The 20,919-nt window shown below is 42.5% G+C and overlaps 1 protein-coding gene across 4 annotated transcripts in view; it reads left to right on the top strand.

Moving 5' to 3' along the window:
- Positions 1–20,919, top strand: part of UTRN (utrophin) — a 1,374,288-nt gene that overhangs the window by 463,740 nt on the left and 889,629 nt on the right. For all 4 annotated transcript variants that reach the window (XM_069235249.1, XM_069235248.1, XM_069235247.1 and 1 more), the window contains exons 28-32: positions 1,693–1,827; positions 8,786–8,935; positions 11,667–11,828; positions 13,569–13,697; positions 15,883–16,056. In XM_069235249.1, coding sequence (XP_069091350.1) covers positions 1,693–1,827; positions 8,786–8,935; positions 11,667–11,828; positions 13,569–13,697; positions 15,883–16,056 — 750 coding nt within the window. The remainder of the gene's footprint in view (positions 1–1,692; positions 1,828–8,785; positions 8,936–11,666; positions 11,829–13,568; positions 13,698–15,882; positions 16,057–20,919) is intronic.

The raw sequence follows: 20,919 nt of genomic DNA, 5'->3' as shown, positions 1-20,919 counted from the left end.
TAAGCATGAAGAGGAGACCACCTTGCAGTTATTCACCAATGTTTATCTCTTACAAAGAGCATTTTTCAACGTAGAAGTGAATAAACTCAAATTCAGTAGCTCTTATATTATCGCCTGCCACCCATTTTTGCTTCCTTCTCCACAGTCAATTTTTTTAGTGTGCCACATCCGAACCATGTAGCCATTCCCCCCAGAATTGTTGAACAAAATGCCTACTTGGCGGATCCGAATAGGTGGGGTTAACCTAATCCTTTCTTAAAGCTATTAGTTGTTTCTCTTCCTTTCGAAGTTTTACTGGCTGGCCTTCCTTATGTAGTTCTTGACCCTTTCCAGTGAAATTGGCTAGTTTCTGTGAGTAGAAGATTCCAGGTCCTCTGAAGTGACACATGCTTGATCATTGATTGTCTGAACAAGTGTTGGCAAACTAACAGGTCTCACCTACGTGAGGTATTGACTTTCAAAACAAATCCAAGATTGTAAGGTGCACCCTATACAGAAGGACCCACTAAGTAAACCTGTAGGCCGTAGAGACCATTCCTACCTGTACTATTAAAGATATCTAAAGGAAAAACTTAAAGCAGGAACTTTTTTTTTTTTATTCCAAATAGTATGTTTTAATTCACTCTACTCGACAACGAACTTATAAAGGAGTATTCAAAAATATACTGCAAACTCAAAGGCCAACAAATGTTTCTCAACGTTTGCATTCAGTGTGTCAGTTCATCAGGGCTTAGTAGTTTTGAAATCTCAAATACAACAATTACTGGAAAATGAATAACGAATTGAAGATTTGTTCACCTTATTGTTTGCAATGATTAGATTGATTATGTATGCATAGCCTGTTATTTTTAGAGACTCAAGCTCAAGATTATATAGAACCAAATACCCGTCTTTGCAAAAGTGGTTTATAAAAGATATCAAATTGGTGGTTTGATCGGGTTATCATGCTGCCAATACAATTTCCTACATAGCCGCAGATTAGAAATAATCACTTTTCCTTTAAATCTCTGATTGGTACTTTTTCCACATTTAGCTAATTTAATTGCCGCTACTTTGTGGCCAACAGTGGGAGTATCCCCCCTCCTCCTCCTCCTTTTGAGCCAGCTCTAAAATTCCAAGAACATCTGATACCAGAACTTTTTTTAATGTAACATTAGCAGGGTTCCAAGCAAATAGTGCTCTCTGTAGCGCCTTGTCTGCTGCTCATGCCTTCTTTAGCTACTACATTTAGTCTGTCTAGGGTGCTCCTGCTCCCCGGGCAGTTCTTCACATCTTTGATTTATTTTTTGTCTTTATGCTCTTACAACTCACAAGCTCTATTTTGCTGCGTGGGCCCTTCCTCATCAATGGGTATTGTCAGTTACCTTCAAAGCAGTGTAGGCTCTTGCATCCTGTACCTTTCACTTGAGCACCAGCAATCCCAAATGGCATGACCCATTTTGGGATGATGCTTTTTAGTTGTGGGGGAAAACTGGAGGGACGCTAATCTCGGTATCTGAGAACTAAGCGTGTGAAAATACATTTTCTGATCCACCCACAGATTAACATTACTCTAGGTGAATTAGAAATCAGAAGGATCCTTTAAGGCACATTACTTTTAGATTGCTAGATCTGTATATAGAATTAATCCGTTTTGAAAAAGCTGCATGCATGACATGGTAAAGAAAATCTGTGATTCCCTACCTCCTTTAGGAAGTGTGGTCTTGCTGGATGGAATTGGTTCACTATCTTGACCAGGAAACTGTTTGGCTAAATACCCTGGAGGAAAAGGTTCAAAATTCAGCAAACCTGCCTGATAAGTCTGATGCGGTCAGCGAAGCATTGGAGGTACTGGAGACTAACTACCATCTTTTGTTTGTTAAAAATGGTTTATCTTTACTTTTTATGTTTTAATTGACCTGATGCAATCACTTGCCTTCTCTTTTTTTCCTGCATTGTACTGTGTTTGCAATTCGTGAAATATGTTAGTATAGCCGTCCTCTGGTGCTACAAGTGATGGATCATTTTTAAGTGGGAGTTTGAAAACGCTTTCCTGATTCATTGTGGGCACCCGACGTTTATTCATATGGGCAGGGACCTCCCCAAATTTCAGACAGTGTATATAATCCTGTTCATGCTCATTGTTTTTACGTTTGTTTTGAGTGGTATTCTGAACATCTGGTTTGTATTGTGGCCTTTTAGGAGGCTGCTGGCCGTCCTGTATGCTATTGATTTCTCAGAAGTTCTTAAATTATTATGATCACTGTATTGCGTGATTAATGAGAGGATGTGTGAAATGCTTGATGTGCCAGCTTAAAACAAATAAATCTTTGTTACACAAGTAAAAACACTCAAGCGCATTAGATGTTCTAGCCAATGAAAGAACAGTGCAGATCCAGTTTACAGGCCAGTAAAACCACAGACAAGCTATATGTGTTTTGAGGATGGAGGGTAGCTTTGCCTCCACTGATGTGCAGTGTATTACGTGCAAGGATATCTGCCATACCCTACCTCCATCAAGGTCTACCTCTCTTTGACCAACCTGAGACAAATGGTTATCCATCAAAATAAAGTATAGATAGAGAGAACATTGTAAACACAAGCATCAAAAATGTATAACCCTGCCAGACAAAAACCTCGAACGTAGCTTTGTCTGCAAAATTACGATAGAGGATGAATACACTGAAGTAGGTTGTACAAGATTAACAATTAAAATGTTACAACTGTCCAACGTATTAAAAAGCCACCAAAAACAGCAGACGAAATAAAAGGTAGATGGTTAAGGACTTTGCACCCTCCAGCTCATTTCAGGAACAGTCAGTGATGAGGAAAGAAGGCCATTTACAAAAGCAGATTTTCACTTTGTAGTATTTATAGTTAAAATGCAGGTTCTGTATATCACTATGTCAACATAAATCCCCAAAACAATTTCCCACCTCCAGCTAATGTACCAACAATAATAACCCAGCTGGGAAAATGAATACATTTTCTAAAATGAGCTAACATGTTTTTGATTGTTCAGATCTTTGCTACTGGGCTGAGATTGTTTACATACAAACAGCATGAACACTGTTGCACACATATATTCCAAAATTACGAGTACAATTTCCCTTTGGTAATGCCCATTGGACATAGCAACACCCAACTGATGATGTATGTTTCGTTTGACATTTTCTGAAAGAAATCTGTTGTTGCGTTCAAATAAAATCTTCAAATTATAATATGTATTTACATATATCACGCCGGGTAGTTTATTTAATGCAATGTAATAGAGATATCAGGTGATTGAAGTAAACCATGATTTGTAGTGGCATAGTATAATAATGTTTTAATACTGTGCTTCTGGAATAATTTGTGTTTTCCCTGGCAGGTCGTTTAGCATTTTCCCACCTTGTTCTCCCAAAATTGCTGACAGGTTGTGGTTTTTAGTGCCACGAAGTTTCACATAAGGCTTTACAGGAATGATTAAAAATCAGCAGACAAAGTCTAAGGGGCATATTTACAAGCACCTCGTGCCTCCATTGCTCCACTTCGTAACCCCCTCCGCCACATTATGCTTGCGCCAAGCATAATGTATGCAAGGGGGCGTTCCCACGCAGGGGGTAACGTAAAAATGGCGCAGTGAAATTTACAAACTTTCACTGTGCTATTTTTAGTGTCATTTTTAACGCTTGCCTGAGGCAGGCATCAAGGTGACGCTGCCATTATTTTCAGTGGGCCTCCCTTGACTTGGCAGGATTAGCGCCATCATTTTTGGTGCTAACCCTGCAAAGAGCCACAATCGCGTCAACATTTTTGACACTATTGTCCTAATGTGCACCATTGGTAAGCCCTGTTGTAAATACGGCACACTCATGGTGGTGTTAGGGGGCACAGGGCAACGCCAGAAAATTAGCACATCAGGACTGATGGGCCACTTTCTTGTAAATATGCCCCTAAATATTTAAAGGAGAAAACATGAATTTTCATTGTGCAATTACTTAGCATCAATAATATTAAAGTTTCCTTTGTTTTACAAGATAGGTTGATACTTCTGAGCAAAATCGAAAATCATGTTGCCAAGAATCGTATAACATTTGAGACCCAAGTTTGACCTACCTACCCATATATTAATGCTTGTCATAAATCAAAACACTGCACTGTGGATGATTTCCCTTGAACTTTATGTAGTATTCTAGCCATATTGGAGATTGAGGATTTCCCCATCTCGGGTTTTGCATATATAATTTGCTAGTGAATTGATTTGCCTGCTTTAAACTGATATATCCAAACATGGTTTCCATGTCAATGAACCGATTCTACCAGCTGAAATCTGAATCCCTCAGACCTCGAAATCCTGCGGCTGTGGAAGATTTGAAGTCTTAATCTTTTTTAAATTGAGTTCTAGTGCAATCTTTGTACATTTACTCTCTAAATTTAAAGCATTGATACTTGTCAAATACACTTGGCCCAGACTCTGAGTTAGGATTACAAGTAACACAGTTAAACAAAAAAACAAAAAACTGCCAAAATAAGCTGATGGAAAATGGTCTGAAAGTGAGGAATGGCCATTAGAATCAGGTGATTGGAAATCATAGATTTCCCTGGATATTCTCAATTTCTCAGGGGAAGTGTCTGAATACAGAGGGGTTTCTTGTCCCTTGTAATTACCAATCCGTATTGTATTAATAATTCTGGGGTCAGAAATACTGCTTTAATATGCCCTAGTATTTTGGACTGGGCGCCTCAGAGATTTGTTCCATCAAATATATTCATATGTTCTATTTTGATTTTGCCAAATTGGTTTTAACTACTGCCCTGAACTGTCATTCATTCATTTTACTGCAACCTATTTCCAAATGAAGTTATGTGCTTGACCACCAGATGTCTGTTTAGTAGTCAAGTTAGGCAAACCTGCGCACGTCAGGATTATCCATTTGTAGTTTACTTGCCTGATTTTGTTTACATACGGTATTCATGGTAACATAATCTTTAACTCATTAACAGTATAATGTACCTATTGATTAATTTAAATTTCTGTTAATCTTTCTTGGAGAAGCAGGAAATTGGCAACTTCACAGCCATACATTTTCAATGGCCATGATTTACGCATATTTAATTTTTGCATTGTTTATTAATATATCCTTCATATAATTTTTCATGTTAAATATTACCTTCTCAAATCATGTTTCCCTTGCTTAGCCAGTCAAATGATTTTGCTTGTTGTGTACCCCAAGATAATGATATCATCTGTCTTTTAATATTTGACACTACACTTCTCCAGTTGACATGCAAATAGTCATTTTTTAAATGGTACAAAACTTCATTGTGAGTTTTAGCTTTCCCTGATGCTCATCTTGTCTTGGCAGGATTATTCAGACACTCTCAATTCAAAGTCTTGCTCTGTGAATGGATACAATTGTGTCCCAATTAAACCTTTAGCTATTGAATTTGTCTGCCGATGCAATTTTCCTTTCAGTTATTGGTTTACATGCATTTCAGTGTTTTCCTTTAGCTCTGTATAGAAACTTGCAGTTTGTCAAACAGAAATGTCTGCCGGGGTTATGGTGTGGTAAAAGTTTGCATTCACCTAAAACTCCAGCCTTGATCAGAGCGTCCATGCCCAGGTTCACAGAATAAAGGAAGAGGGTATTTTGAAAAAAAAAGTGATATGGAGTTACAACAGCAGAACGCTGTTGTGGTTAATTTTTTTTTGTAACGTTGTGATATTAGTTATCAAAAGCATTGAACACTCACAAAGTGGTACCTCCTGCTCCATTTAATATCAGAATTAAGTTTCTTTATAGTGTAGAAGTGGAGGAGAAACCTATATTTTTTGGGGATGCTGATAAGAGATTTTTCTTCAGAGAAGAATGTTTATCATGCAAAAGCACATTTCTACATGATTTAGTGATACAGATTTGAGGCGAACCCTGGGGATCTGTTGTCGGACCTTCACCGTAGAAAGATGACACTTTTTACAGTTACCTTTAATGCTTGCCACTCATGTTTACATTCCGAACTGCTAACGCGTCCTTCTATGTTAATTTATACACATCGGGACTCGTTTTAGGCCGATGAATCTTTTGACCCAGTGGTGAGACACCGTAAGACGAGACAACTGATCAATATATCAATAATATTGTCAACATATATCACCACAATATATTTCACTTTAGACATTAGTAAACCTTCGGCGCAACCATGACCTTTCAGTCATAAATAACCACACCTTATTGAAGTTTTGTGAATTTTATTCCCTATTGATTACAATCTAATAGCAGATGTATTAATCTCAAAACCAAGAAGCAAAAGAGCATAGTCACAATGCGGCAACTATGATAAGGTTTCAACAATGCAATGATCACAAACATAAGATAGTAATAAGGAGGTAAACAAATCAAAATGCATAGAACCTCTTATATGTCTTAGTTCAGCATAGCACCACGTCAGTCAAGTCAGCTACGTCAGTCAAGGTGAACGCCTCATCTAGCCACTAATTAGCATCAGCATGTTGGGCTTCATGCAAAACAATTTAGAACATCAATTTGGAAAACATCTAACTAAGGTCTCTTGTCAAAAATACACAGCAGTTGGTACCTAGAAAGAAAAGGCAAACAAATGAATTTCCATTAGCAACAGTATAATTGCCCTCCTCGAAATAGGTCAGCATACAGGATCAGTCTTCGTCTTCAGGACATCAGTTAGATCGCCGTCAGTCTATCTAATCTAAGGGCAGGGGGCACTTCCCTCATAAGGAGGAAAATGTAAAAGGACTACTAAGGGTGAGGATGGTTTTTTGTCTAAGTCTCAAATCACCAAATAGAGTGACAGAGTTTCTGGATGCAATCGATATCATTCCCTACCTAATGCGTCTTGTCTCTCGTGTCATGAGTTTTTATCCCTTTTTTGTAATACATTCCCCCAAAATTCTATTGGACAGTCACTACACCCCATTATCTGTAACCTATCAAATTATACATTAAGTAATGCACTTGTCATTCTATGATAGTTTAAATTCTTCTAATTGGTCTTCATAATTGACGTTTTTCGTAGGTGGCACATCCGGGGTTACTTCATTTTCTGGCACGCTCTTCGGGTCAAGAGTTCTCTTTTCCGTGATTCGATGTCCTTGAAAGTGTCCATATTTGTTGCAAAGCTTATAATTTTTATACTAAAGCTGCTAGCATGCGGATGGGAATATAACTGTTAATGATACAATAAGCGGAGAAAAGAACAAATGCTGGGTCATGGCCTTTGCGAGTCAGCACACTGAAGAAACAGAAAAATACGCTTTAATATGAGAGCTACACAGCTAGTTTTCGACTCACGCTAACTTAAGACGTATGGATTCTAATAAAATGCAATCTTTATACGTGTTAATATTTTCAGTTAGTCATAATACAAGCAATTATTTCTTACAGTCGACATTAGTTTATGCATGTGAAAAATTCTCCACGTTTAAAATACGTTTCAATGAATAATATTATTAATGCAGCATTGTTAAATATAAGCATTTCACATCTAAAATAGGTAATGTTTAAACTACGCTCTCTCAATACCATAAAGTGTGCCTCTCCTTTCCGCTTTCTTTTCGTCAACAAACTTTTCTTCCTTTGTCCAGTTTGTACAGAGTCCCTCACTGTTCACCAAACATCGAAGGCTTTAAAACTGATGGTGCTGTACGAAAGACACGGTCTGAGATTGTTTGTGGTCCTTGTAACACACAAAAGATAATGGGAGGAATGCTTGCTATTTGTCTAACCCCTGGTGATCGCGTGGGGTAGCTTCCGAACCCATTGTTCTTTTGTTCACTATGCCACCTCAGTTTGAATCCCGCCATGTGCAAATCAGCCTTGACCCTGCTACTCATGGAAACAGTCCGGCTCAAACTGCCAGGACAGGTCCTCGCCGAACCAGAACACAAGCAACCTAGGGCTGGTTTGACTCTGATAAAGGCTCATCAGCCCTGTATTGCTGTGTTCCAGTGGCACAGTGGGCACAGGACCCACATCTGGTTGTGCCTTTGCTACTTAGGACGGTACATGAAACACACAAAAGGTGATGGAAGGAATGCTTGTAATTTGTCTAACCACTGCTGATCGCTCGGGGTAGCATCTCAACCCTTCATTCTGATAATGTTTGCTTATAAGTGAATCATGGCATTCACAATGAAAAAGCCTTTGTATGCTGAAACAACTGTTTATTAGTCTTAGAAATTATGATTATTAGATTGTGTGCATTGTTTTTTTTTGGGGGGGGGGTTAGAGTATGGTTTGTGAGAGAGGCCTTCAGGATGCTTGAGTGTCTTTAATGAATGCCAGGGTACCAGCTATGGGTAGTCTTCCTTGATGACTCTGTCACACTCGATACCAGTTCTCGGATTTAAGAAGTAAATGCATTTTAGTAATTTTTAATCTTTGTAAATGGAACAGAATAGTATACCTGTTAACAATATATTGCTAATGGACAGCCAAGGACTGGTTAACCGGTGTCATATAGTAAAAAGGAATCATGCATTAAATTTTGGTAGAGGGTGTTAGTAAATTAAAAATACCACAGCAGTTCATTTTTTTCCTGCCACAGCACTTTGCAGACCAATGTGTGCCTGCCCGAAGGGCAGGTTAGTAATTACATTTGCCGTGCTGACTCGACTTTTCAGATTAAGGTTTGGGCATACTTAACAAATTCCATTAACAATTAAGGGCAGTCTGGCAATATGATTTTATAGTTTTTCACAGACCACTGTCAAGTTTCGACAAAATTGTAATGAAGGAAGGAACTACTTATCTTTCACTGATACTCATTGAATTCACGTGTTTACTAGACTCTGGAATGTGTTCTGCGCCACCCAGCGGACAACCGGACACAGATTCGTGAGCTCGGCCAGACCCTGATTGACGGTGGAATTCTGGATGACCTGATCAACGAGAGACTGGAGGCCTTTAACAGCCGTTATGACGAGATGAGCCACTTGGTAAGACATGTTCTTTTTTTTTTTTTTTTTTTTACCTTACCATCCTCCTGTCACATTTAGACTCATTTGAGGAGCAGTACATTCTCAGTTGATGATTACGCACCCGGTAAGCAAATAGTGCTGGTGCCGTATTTACAGGATGTAAAAGTTGTGCATTATTCTATGGTTCATACTTCAAAATCCGAGTATAGTATGTGTTTTCCCCAATGCAAGATGCACAGCCTCGAATTACACTTGATTTACCTGCTCAGTTAGAACCAGGTTCTTGTTTGCACAAACTGTTCTGGCAATCACCTACACAAAGCACCAGCAACGCCCAGTTATTATTTAGAATCGGGTGCAAAATGGAGTTGGTGCTTGAATCTCTATTTTGTGCAAGGGAGAGAATGAGTCCTTCTAGTCATATTGAATGAATTCATAACTGTAGAACATCATAAAATGGGTCACTGGAAAAATGTGTTTGCACGGCTATGATATTTTCCACATAGTTATGAATTTAATGCATTTGCCCCTTCTTTGGCCCTTTTCTCCATAATTTCCATGCTTCACTCGAAAAAGGCTTGATTTTAGCTCAGATGGATCACAAGTTGCAAATATAAAGGAAACACACCTTTTGTACTGCAGTATCGGGCTCTTTGATGGTACTACTGAGGTGAAAATAACAGTATTAACACCTTGATTTAATTGATTGTGGATAGGCTTTTGTCCGCAGCATGTAAAGAAGCGCATGACCTATTTAAATATCATTTCGACAGGGTGAGATTATTGATTACTTCTCGTCACAATAATGTTTTGCTCTTCATTAATGATGTATATTCAGGTGACAATACGGACTGCTTTAATTTCCTGACTACAAGAAGGTCCCAAACATTAAGGGCCTTATTACGACTTCGGCGGAGGGGGATTACTCTGTCCAAATGTGATGAATATCCTGCCTGCCGAATCTTCTAATGCCTTCTAGAAGAAATAATGCTAAACAAAAAAGGGACTTCTTGAGGCTCCTTTGGTGAACACAGTAAAACTAAAGCTGAAACAAGTTCCACAACTGGGCAACAAGAGGCACAGGTTCGCTTTACATTGAGTGTGTGCGTGCAGTCGTCACTTCTACAGAGGGCAATATTCTCTATTTTAAACAAACTGTTTTACTCTTGGCGTTAGAAGGGACAATGTCAGTCAAGTGTTTTTCTCGTGATTCTATGCAGGATAATTGTTTTATATTTCAGGGAGCAAAACTTGTATTTTGTCTAACTGGGATACTTTTTTGTCTCTGTTTTGCAAAGGCAAATTAGTGAGAATACTGCTGCCTAATGCACCTTTTTTTTGGGTGCATAACTAAGTCATCCAGTCCCATAATTGGTTCCTCTTTGGGAACATAATTTCAGTGGACTTTCACAATAGTATATTTCATTGCCTGAAATCAATAAGAAAGGCAAATAATGCAGTAGCCTGCTTATTCCCGTACGTAAAGTGTCAAAATCATTGGTCATAAAAATATGAGAAATAAGAAGGACGTTTTATGAGTTATGTTAACTTTATTCATGACGTTTAGCATATGCCATTAGACGGACTTTTGGATAGATGCCTAGTTCAGACGTTGAGCTGGGCTGCTGATGGTAGGTAAATTTGGTTAATGGGCGGGTCTGTGCCTTCCAGAAAGGTAGGTGGCTGACACTGGCTCGGAGCTTGGCAACTATTGAGTTCCATAATCAGGTCGCCTGTTCGGAGAGTGCTTACTCACTGGTGCTCAGTTTTTCGAAAGTTGATTTGGTGATGTCTTGCATGATTTGATGGTAGTTTCATGGGTAAGCCTTCCGGGTCCTTCTTTTTGAAGGCTTTTTGGGCTGTGTATTGGCTTGAATGTCACAGGTTGCCATGATAAGACAAAGGTTTTCCAAGATTAGCTTCAGATGTTCTTGCAGGGAGTTAGTCTAGTGTTCTGATCTGGCTACAAAGGTCATACTCAACATATTGAAATGTAATTAGTAGAATTTTCATTACCTATTTGTTTTGTCCCTTTTATTTTTTTCTTGTTTTGACAGATTAAGCTCAGCTTAGTTTTGTTAGGGCACCAAAGCATTTTGTGCTGTAACTGGGTGTTTTGTGATCCAAATGTATAGGGCCACTATCGGGCCCTTGTAGGTGTGCAAATACTGCTCAGTTTGATCCTTCCTTCTTTCTATAGCGCCCTTGGACGGAAAAGGCAAAACTAACAGGTGGCCTGTCCTGCTGTCATAAAAGTATCAAAGTGAAGAGGGGATGCAGAAGTTTTCCTAAGTTTTTACATTTGAGTCAAGGATGCCTTTCCGTTTGGAGAATAATTCCGATGGTAGCAATCTGTGGAAGAGACAACTGAAACGAAGTTGCAATATCTCTTGCTTGCTTCTTCCTAGCAGGAGAACTGTCAGATGCATCTAAAATATTGCTGTAGTGATGTTTACATTGCATGTTAATTTTGTGACTGAAAGGTGTGTTCTAAATTATTGAGAGCACAACATACTGACAGTTTTGCAGTATAATTATGAATACACGGCTTGGCAATTCCCTGTGCAAGCCTGTGACTTGGTACTAATTAAGGGCATAAATCATGGAGTAATGGTTTGGACAGATGTACCAGTGGGAAGTTCAAACTTCATACTAATGGCAGTCGTATTGCAACTGGTGATGTTCTAAAGCAATGTGAATAGACAGGTAGAAAAAGTAATTTCTTCAATATAATGTATTTCCTTTTCAGGCTGTCAGTCGTCAAATTTCTTTAGAACAACAGCTTCAGAGCCTGAAAGAAAATGATCACATGCTTCAAGCCTTGCAGGAATCGTTGGAGGAATTGGATAAACAGTTGACCACTTATCTGACCGAAAGGGTAGACGCCTTCCAAATGCCCCAGGAAGCCCAGGTACTACATCGTCTGTTTAGGTCATACAACCATATGTGTTAGAGGGGTATTGCGCTGTTTTCATTTCAGTAAATTATTGCAATACCAAGTATGAGCCAAGAGCAGCATGACCAAAGGAAAAAGTAAGGTTGTTCATGTCATATACTAAGTTCCAATCCTGCTTATACCTTTTATATCAATCACTTGCACCTTTAGTAACTCCTGTGGCTCTCCACTGTGAACAGTGCAGATGGTACTAAGTGTGTAGTTAGGTAGAGTCTTTTTGTGTATCAACATAGTCCAATATGTTGTTACAGCTCTCCTCCTGTTTTTGTATGTTTGTTGTGCTTTTCCTTAAACAGTATCCAATTGTGCTTTGAGCCAGGATGTTCTCTCTTAATATTGTAATTTTAAATCAGCAATAGCCACATCAAAGCTAAATTGTTCATATGAGTCTTTCTTTCAGTTAGCTGGAAACTAAGGAATTAGTTCCAACCTCATTAGCGAAGTAAGTGTGTCATGGGCCCTAGAGCAAGGAAGGAACTGGCCCTCCTACCTGCTGTTCGGATTATAAAGTAAAGCATTAACCATTGTTCAGTGGGACCCTCAGACCTCTGGTCCCCGGTGGCACTGCTCCTGCGGCACCAATGGAAGCTATTCCCCGAAACCAACCTGCACACATTTTGCATTGCCATGCTTGAGAAAGCTATAGAATCTTAAAACGTGTGCATGTCCACACCCCTGCCCACGCACTTTCAAAAATGAAAACAGAAATATTGTATTTGATGGTGATAATTCCTAATCCAGAATTACAGGGGAGAGGAGGAGAACAGCTTTCTGTCGGTGACAATGTCATTGGCTCACATTGGTCTCCAGTGTCGTTTTGAGGGAAAAAGACATAGAGAAAGTAGGAAAAGGGATAGAGAAGAGCAAAAACACAACAACAAATAACAATTAGGTTAAAGTGAATGCAATACATGGAGAGAGGCGGGAGGAGAATGGCATGAAAAGAAACAGAGGGAGGGGATAAGTACGTGAGGCACAATGATGACTAGGAGCGTGTGTGCTATATGTAGTTTTATATTCCAAATATTTATTTCTTCCTCCACTTCCATTCCATTCAGTAAACACATGTTTAGGAAGATATTTTAATGTGTTGCTTGGTAAAGCTAAAGTTTCTTTAGACTCTTGAGTCGTAGGGGAATTTTATAACCTTTTTTACAAACCTGTTCCATATCCTTTGTAGTGCAGTAGGGTAGAGCCGCCCAGTATCTTCACAGAGAAAATATCCAAGGGAAGCAATAGTCATGTGTCTGTTGTGGTGACCCTTCAAGTTGATGTGGTCCAGTTAGTAAAATGTTTGCTCTGGACCAGAGTTCCCAGATTCCTGGTGTCCCAGAGTGTGTGATCCTGGAAGAATCACTTTGGTTGTTGTTGCTTTTCTTTATTTATGGTGCTCTTGGGAGGGGGAAATAAAGCGAACCAGAATGATGTTTACTTTGGGTACACTGACTTAAACCTTGATTTGTCTGAAGAGATCACCTATTTTACTTAAACGTATATCTCTGCAAGTTAGGCCTCCAATATCATGAATGCAACTTCAGTAATTGTTAAGTCATAAGTTAATACATGATGATCATATCATCTTCCTGAATACGTCAAGCCCTTTGGAAGCACAGTAATGGTTGTCCTTCAGACTTGTGACAGTTGAGGTTGCCTTTATTTGCTCATTTTCCATAACAACATTTTGTTATTTCGTAGAAAATTCAAGCAGATATTATGGCTCATGAATCAACTATGGAAGAATTACGTAGAAATGTGCGATCCATATCCCCAGCTTCTACCGAGATCAAGTCTCCCCGAGCTGGATCTCCACTGGATGCTTGTCAGGTAAATCGCACAGCTGCTGGTTATATGCAGTGCGGATCAAGAAGCATTACCAGTGCCTTTTTATTTTAGAGGTTGTGAAACAGGCAGGTATAATGACTGCCATAGTTAAAAACTGCTATTTAATTTGCTGTGCATAATTTAGCCTGTATATTTGGATTTTGGGGCATGTGACCAAAGTGAAAAGTGTGTCACTTTCACCACTTGAAATAATTGTCTACATAGAACAGATGTGCACAACTCTATTCTTTTTCTCACTCGCTTTGTCTCCTTCCCTCCCTCTGTCTTACAACCGCTCTCTTGCCTCACTTTTCTCTCTTGTCTCTCCCTCTCTCCTTTCCCTGCCTCACTCTTATGGTTGGATCCAAGCCCAGCTCAGACCATGATTTCATTCCTCCATCACAATTTATGCTTCTTACACTTATAGGTTTGTGATGTTATGGACTGATCTTAGGCAACAATTTATATGTTAAACTGTGTAACTATCCTGATCATGGATTAATAGCCTGAAGTGTGTTGAAGTGTAATTTCTGAAAGTTATGTTCCTATTCCATGCAGTGAAGTGGTGATAGGTACTGCACTCTGTAAAAAGTAAAACCTGCAATGGTGTCCCTGATGACGTTGATCCACCTCTCTACTGTGGAAATCCTCAAGCTGTAAAAGGTTATACTGCTGGAGATCAGCACTGTTCAGATGGGTTGTAGGAAAATGGTGGTACCGTTCATTAACATAAATAAGATACACACAAATGTGGATGGACAGGAGGCATATCTGCGTCTCAATTTTTAAAATGTTGGTTTCTGACATATTTAGTTCTCCAAACCACATAGACAGACAAATATTCAGCGTTGGGTGTCCAAACTAATCAGGATGTCTGGCACAGAATGACTGCTAAACTCAAAATGTCTAGATTCAAATTGATGGCTAAATTGTGAAGGTAGAAGGCAATCATGAGTCAAAGCATTAGATGCCACAAAGTGAAGAACATTTATAAGCCATCAGACACCACCAGCAGGTTTAAATTGTTCATAGGAACATTTCTTTTCTGAATTAAAAGTTAAGCAAGAGGGACTGTTTACATTGATTGGAGTTTTGGGCAGGGGCGGCTCCTCCATTAGGGCAGAGGAGCGTCGACCCCCCCACTAGCAGGAGCAGCAAACCCTGTGAAAATAAAATGATAATAAACAAAGTTTATTATCGTTTTATTTTTAAAGGGGGCGGGCCCTGGGAGTGACGAGTGTGAGGGGAGTGCACAGAGCACTCACCTCAGGGCGCATGTGTGTTTGGCCGGCTGTCTCAAACCGGCCAAACACACCTGCGCACAAAGGCTCTCTCCAACTCGGCACTTTGTTGCAGCATTGGGAAGAGCCAGCCCAGGCTCCCAGTCTGTGTTGGAGCACCCAGCCAGGGTGCTCCAGCTGATAATAACGCTGCTTTGCGCAGCATCATGATTGGCCGCAGAGCATGCTGGGAGCCTGCAGTGCAACGGAGAGCGGCGACGATGTCCAGGTAAGTATTTTTTTTTTTTTTACATTTGTATTTTATTTTCATTTTATTCCCCCACCCCCGCTCCGCTATTATTTGAAGTCGCCACACCCGGGACTGGTTTTGAGAAACGGTTTTTAAGAATAAATCAAAGGGACAGTTGTCTTAAAGCAGTGATACTGAAAAAATGGCCCGTTGGCACCATGGAGCACTACTGAGCTTTACGTGCAGCCCCCAGGTCACTGGGCTGTTGTTTATTTGACTCTGCATTGACATTCAGAAATGTGATAAATAAAAAGGGCAAACATTCTCTTCGGGTTATCTGGGTAGCCATTATATATAAACAAAACACATATATTTCTAGGGCCTCTTATGTGATAAAGAAGAAAAAGGATTGAAAGTGAAATTAAACAATTGCCTAGGATCACACAATTTGGCAAAGGTGGGAATCTGGAATTGAGCCCAATGGTTCTGGTTTCACGTGGTGCAATACAGTCATTAGATGTACATGCTTTTCGTCCCCTACACTAACCTTACGTGGCCCCCCACCTTATCGGCCCCCATTACACCACAGGGCATATTTTTGGCCCCTGGGAAAATGTTTGTGGGTACCCGTGCCCTAAAGTCACTGAGCTTATTGAAACAGCTACTGACTTTCTTGTACCGTGAAAAATGTAAGTTGTTGTTTTGTTTATATAAACAGAGAAAGCTCAGAGAGGTGTCCACAAAGTTCCAGTTGTTTCAGAAGCCAGCAAACTTTGAGCAGCGGATGCTGGATTGCAAGCGCGTTTTGGATGGGGTGAAATCAGAACTTGGTATTTTGGATATAAAGGGAATTGAACCAGATGTAGTACAAGCTCAATTGGATGGCTGCATGGTAAGTGTGTAGTAGTATTTATAACCTGCAAATGTACCTTTGCTTTTCAAGTAATTGAGTCCTCACGCCTTTCATGGTTCCTCTCCACTGTAATCTTCATTCATTTTTTTCATGTAACTGTACGATAAAATTAGCTGCATTTTTTATTTGCTCACAATAGGGAGGTTTGTTCATGGTATTCCCTATTTAGCGTAAGGATTCTTTCTTAATATGTTTTCATTTTTTAGTTGTAATCATCTGCAATCAACATAATCTGCTTTTTCAGATCATAAACATTCTTTATTTTGTTACCATCCAGTAAGCTACCTAATTATTCTGCTACAAAAATAAAAATCAGCCTAATGGAGAAAAAGAGGCATTCAGAGACATCCAGCCCCAGAAGGAGATCAGTGTCTTTAACCTAAATTAACCCGAGACAGTTGACTTGGGAAAAAGTGGCACGTTTAACAAGCGTCCAGCACACACTTCTTCCTCTTCAATATGGATGACCTGTTGAATGAATGAATAAAGAACAGTTTCTGAAGTGTTTGGAACTAGCACATCAATCTCAGAACTCTCAAAAGGGATAGAATTAGATAATCTGATGGGGGTGTGACCCCCTGACCTGTTTTTGGCCAGGAGTCCACTTGGCTCCACCAGCCTACCTCCATGCCCCTCACCCTGCCATCTGCCGCTAGAAGAAGTTCAAGGCCCTCCACCACCCGCAGGCACCCGCCTGCGCCTCATCCCTGGCGCCCAGTGGTAGGCATATCTAGTTGTGCTCTGCACTTTGTATTGCGTGTATTTCCTTACTTGTAAATCGTTTTTCGTTTTCTGTACTGTTTTTAAATGCTCCTGTGCCCTTTTTGAATTCCGCTTCGTTTTGCCCTTGTTGTGTGCACTGCCGTTTTCCAGCCGGCTCTGGCTGGTCTCCCGATCCCTGCCGCTGTGTCCCCTGCGGCCTGCCCCCCTCTCACCCCCATTGGTCCTTCCCTCCCAGCTGCTCCTCCCTCCCACCTCCCCTTCTTAATGGTAGCCGCTGCGCAGAGCCCTGTGTGACCCCCTGACCTGTTTTTGGCCAGGAGTCCACTTGGCTCCACCAGCCTGCCTCCGTGCCCCTGACCCCGCTGTCTGCCGTTCGAGGCCCTCCACCACCCGCTGGCACCCGCCTGCGCCTCATCACTGGTGCCTAGTGGTAGGCATATCTAGTTGTGCTCTGCACTTTGTATTGCATGTATTTCGTTACTTGTAAATCGTTTTTCGTTTTCTGCACTGTTTTTAAATGCTCCTGTGCCTTTTTTGAATTCCGCTTCGTTTTGCCCTTGTTGTGTGCTCTGCCCGTTTTCCAGCCGCCTCTTGCCGGTCTCCCGATCCCTGCCGCTGCGTCCCCTGCTGCCCCGCCCCCCTCGTGCCACCATTGGTCCTTCCCTCCCAGCTGCTCCTCCCTCCCACCTCCCCTTCTTAATGGCGGCTGCTGCGCGGCCGTGCTGCTGCCGCGCCGGAGGCAAGCCCGTCTGCGCCCGTCAGCGCCTGGACCGCGCCTAGTGCCGGTCCCCCTGGCCTTTGCTGCTCCGACTCCCCCGAGGCAGCACTACCCCTCCACTAAACTCTACGCCCTCAACCCAGGACAGCATCTCGCCTGCGCCCAGGCCAACCCTAGGCACACACATGGACCATTCACATGCCACTCATGCCGTTTTTCCTGCACTCACACAAACTCCAACAACACCAACACGCACCACAACAACACCAACCCCTGCAACCACCTTAACTGCATAATCCTTAACACCCGCTCCGTCCACAAGCACGTCATCAAGCTCTGGGACCTGATCACAACATACTCCCCTAACATCGCCTTCCTCACGGAAATATGGATGAACCCCTCATCAGAACCCGACATAGCCATAGCCATCCCAGAAGGCTACAATATCTCCCGTAGAGACTGCATAAACAAGCCAGGAGGAGGTATCGCCATCATATACAAAAACACCAACAAAATCTCCACCAACGATACCCTAGACAGCGCAGAACACCTACACTTTTTAATACACATCAACACCACCCTTAGAGGAACCCTCATTTACAGACCACCAGGACCCCCCCCCCATTTTGCGATGCCATCGCAGATACTATCAGCTCCCATGCCCTCACCTCCACAGACTACATACTCCTTGGTGACCTCAACTTTCACTTGGAAAGCACCCACGACCGCAACTCCACAGCCCTGCTGGACAACCTCACGAACCTCAGCCTCAAGCAACTGGTCACCTCACCCGCTCACTCAGCAGGACACACGCTTGATGCAATTTTCACCTCCAGCAGCCACGTCACCTTTACCCATACCACCGAACTCCACTGGACTGACCACCACTGCGTCCATTTCTCCTTCATGAAACCCCCCACCCACCACCGACAACACACCGCACCCTACCAAAAGTGGGCCAAGATCTCCAAAGAACACCTGATCTCCAAGCTCCACCCCCCATCACCAATGACCCCAGCACTGCCGCCCACAACCTAACACAATGGTTAACAACTTGTGCAGACTCCCTCACCCCATTGAAAAGAAACACCACCACCCGCACCATCAAGACCGCCCCCTGGTTCACCACAGAACTCCAAGCCTCCAAACGTGAATGCCACAAAATTGAGAAAGCATGGCGCCAAGAACCCTCAATGAGCAATTTCTCAGCCCTCAAAACAGCCATATGCAAACACCACCAACTCATCCGGACCACCAAACGGTCCTTCTACAAAGAACGCATAGACAATAACTCACACAACATCAAGGAACTCTTTGCCATCGTCAAAAAGCTCACCAAACCCAAATCCAGCACCATCGACCCCCCTCACAACCAAAACCTCTACAACTCCCTCTCCAACTGCTTTCACCTCAAAATCGTAGACATATACAACAGTTTCACAGCATCAGCACCCACCATCACCACCACTGACACAACCAACAACACAACGCCCTCCCACACCAACCAACAACGAAGAAACTGAAAAAAACATTAACTCCATCCACTCAGGCTCCCCCACCGACCCCTGCCCCCACCACATTTTCAACAAGGCCAGCCAAATCATCGCTCCCCAGCTCTGCGCCGTAATCAACAGCTCCTTCGACACTGCAACCTTCCCGGACATCTGGAAGCATGCCGAATCAACGCGTTCATCAAAAAACCCAAAGCAAACCCGGAAGACCTCACGGATTACCGTCCCATCTCCCTTCTCCCCTTCCCCGCCAAGGTTGCTGAGAAGATAGTGAATGCCCAAATGTCTCACTTCTTAGAGGAAAACAACACACTTGACGCCTCCCAGTCTGGATTCCGCAAGAACCACAGCACTGAAACTGCCCTCATAGCCTGCACAGACAACATCAGAACCAGAGTGGGCAAGGGCGAGACCGTTGTTCTCATCCTCCCGGACCTCTCTGCAGCGTTCGACACTATATGCCACCAAACCCTCTGCGCACGCCTTTTTGACGCAGGAATCCGACACAAGGCCCTAGACTGGCTCACCTCCTTCCTCGCCGAAAGAACCCAAAGAGTTTGCCTCCCTCCCTTCCGGTCTCCAGCCACCATGATCATCCGCGGGGTCCCCCAAGGATCCTCCCTCAGCCCCACCCTCTTCAACATATACATGGCCCCCCTCGCCAACACCCTCCGCCCCCACGGAATCACCATCATCTCTTACGCAAACGACACCCAGCTCATCATCTCCCTCACCAGGAACCCTTCCACCGCCAAGACAAACCTGCAAGCCGGACTCCTCGACATCGCCAAATGGATGACAGCAAGCCACCTCAAACCTAACTCCAACAAAACAGAAATCATCATCTTCGGCCCCAACAAGACAGCATGGGACGACTCCTGGTGGCCCAACGCCCTCGGACCACCCCCAACACCCACCACCCACGCACACAACCTTGGCATCGTCTTAGACTCATCTCTATCCATGGCCCAGCAAATCAACACCATATCGTCCTCCTGCTTCAACACCCTTCGCATGCTACAGAAGCCTTGCAAATGGATTCCCTTAGAAACAAGAAAAATGGTCACCCATGCCCTCATCAGCAGCAGACTGGACTACGGCAACGCCCTCTACGCTGGTACCACAGCCAAGCTTCAGAAAAAACTCAGCGAATCCAAAATGCAGCCGCACGTCTCGTCCTCAACCTCCCCCGCCACGAACACATCTCCGCTCACCTCAGATCCCTACACTGGCTGCCCATCAGCAAAAGGATCATCTTCAAAGTCCTTATCCATGCTCACAAATCCCTCCACAAGACTGGACCGGCCTACCTTAACGAACGAGAAAACTTCCACACACCTACTCCACTTCTCTGCTCCGCTGACCTCGCCCTCGCCACAGTCCCCCGCATCCAACGCACCACCTCTGGCGGCAGATCCTTCTCCCACCTCGTCACCAAGACCTGGAACTCCCTCCCCACCAACCTACGCAAGACCCAGGACCTCCTAACTTTCAGAAAGCACCTCAAGACATGGCTTTTTGAGCAGTAAACTGCAACCCTCTACCTCCCCTTCCCCTCAGCGCCTTGAGACCCTAACGGGTGAGTAGTGCGCTTAATACATTTTTTGGGTTGAATGATTGATCTGATGATGCTACTTCCATTTCTGAAAATGTTTCCTGGGGAATGTCAATAGATACATATCCTAGGTGATGACAGTCTCTTCTAGCCTACAACATTACATAACAAATGATAGTCCCCCTTCTTCTCACTTTATCATTACCTAAAAGTCTTCATACGTCAATATCAAGGATCCCCATCTAGTGCTGTATGCGACTTCTCACTGAATCCTTAGTTTTAAGGGATATTAGCTACACTTTCGCAAGAGCACTGTGCTGAGACGATAATCCCAC

Source organism: Pleurodeles waltl, chromosome 5 (genome assembly GCF_031143425.1).
Source record: "Pleurodeles waltl isolate 20211129_DDA chromosome 5, aPleWal1.hap1.20221129, whole genome shotgun sequence".
NCBI classification, from domain to species: Eukaryota; Metazoa; Chordata; class Amphibia; order Caudata; family Salamandridae; genus Pleurodeles; species Pleurodeles waltl.
This window is presented reverse-complemented; position numbering and strand designations above follow the sequence as displayed.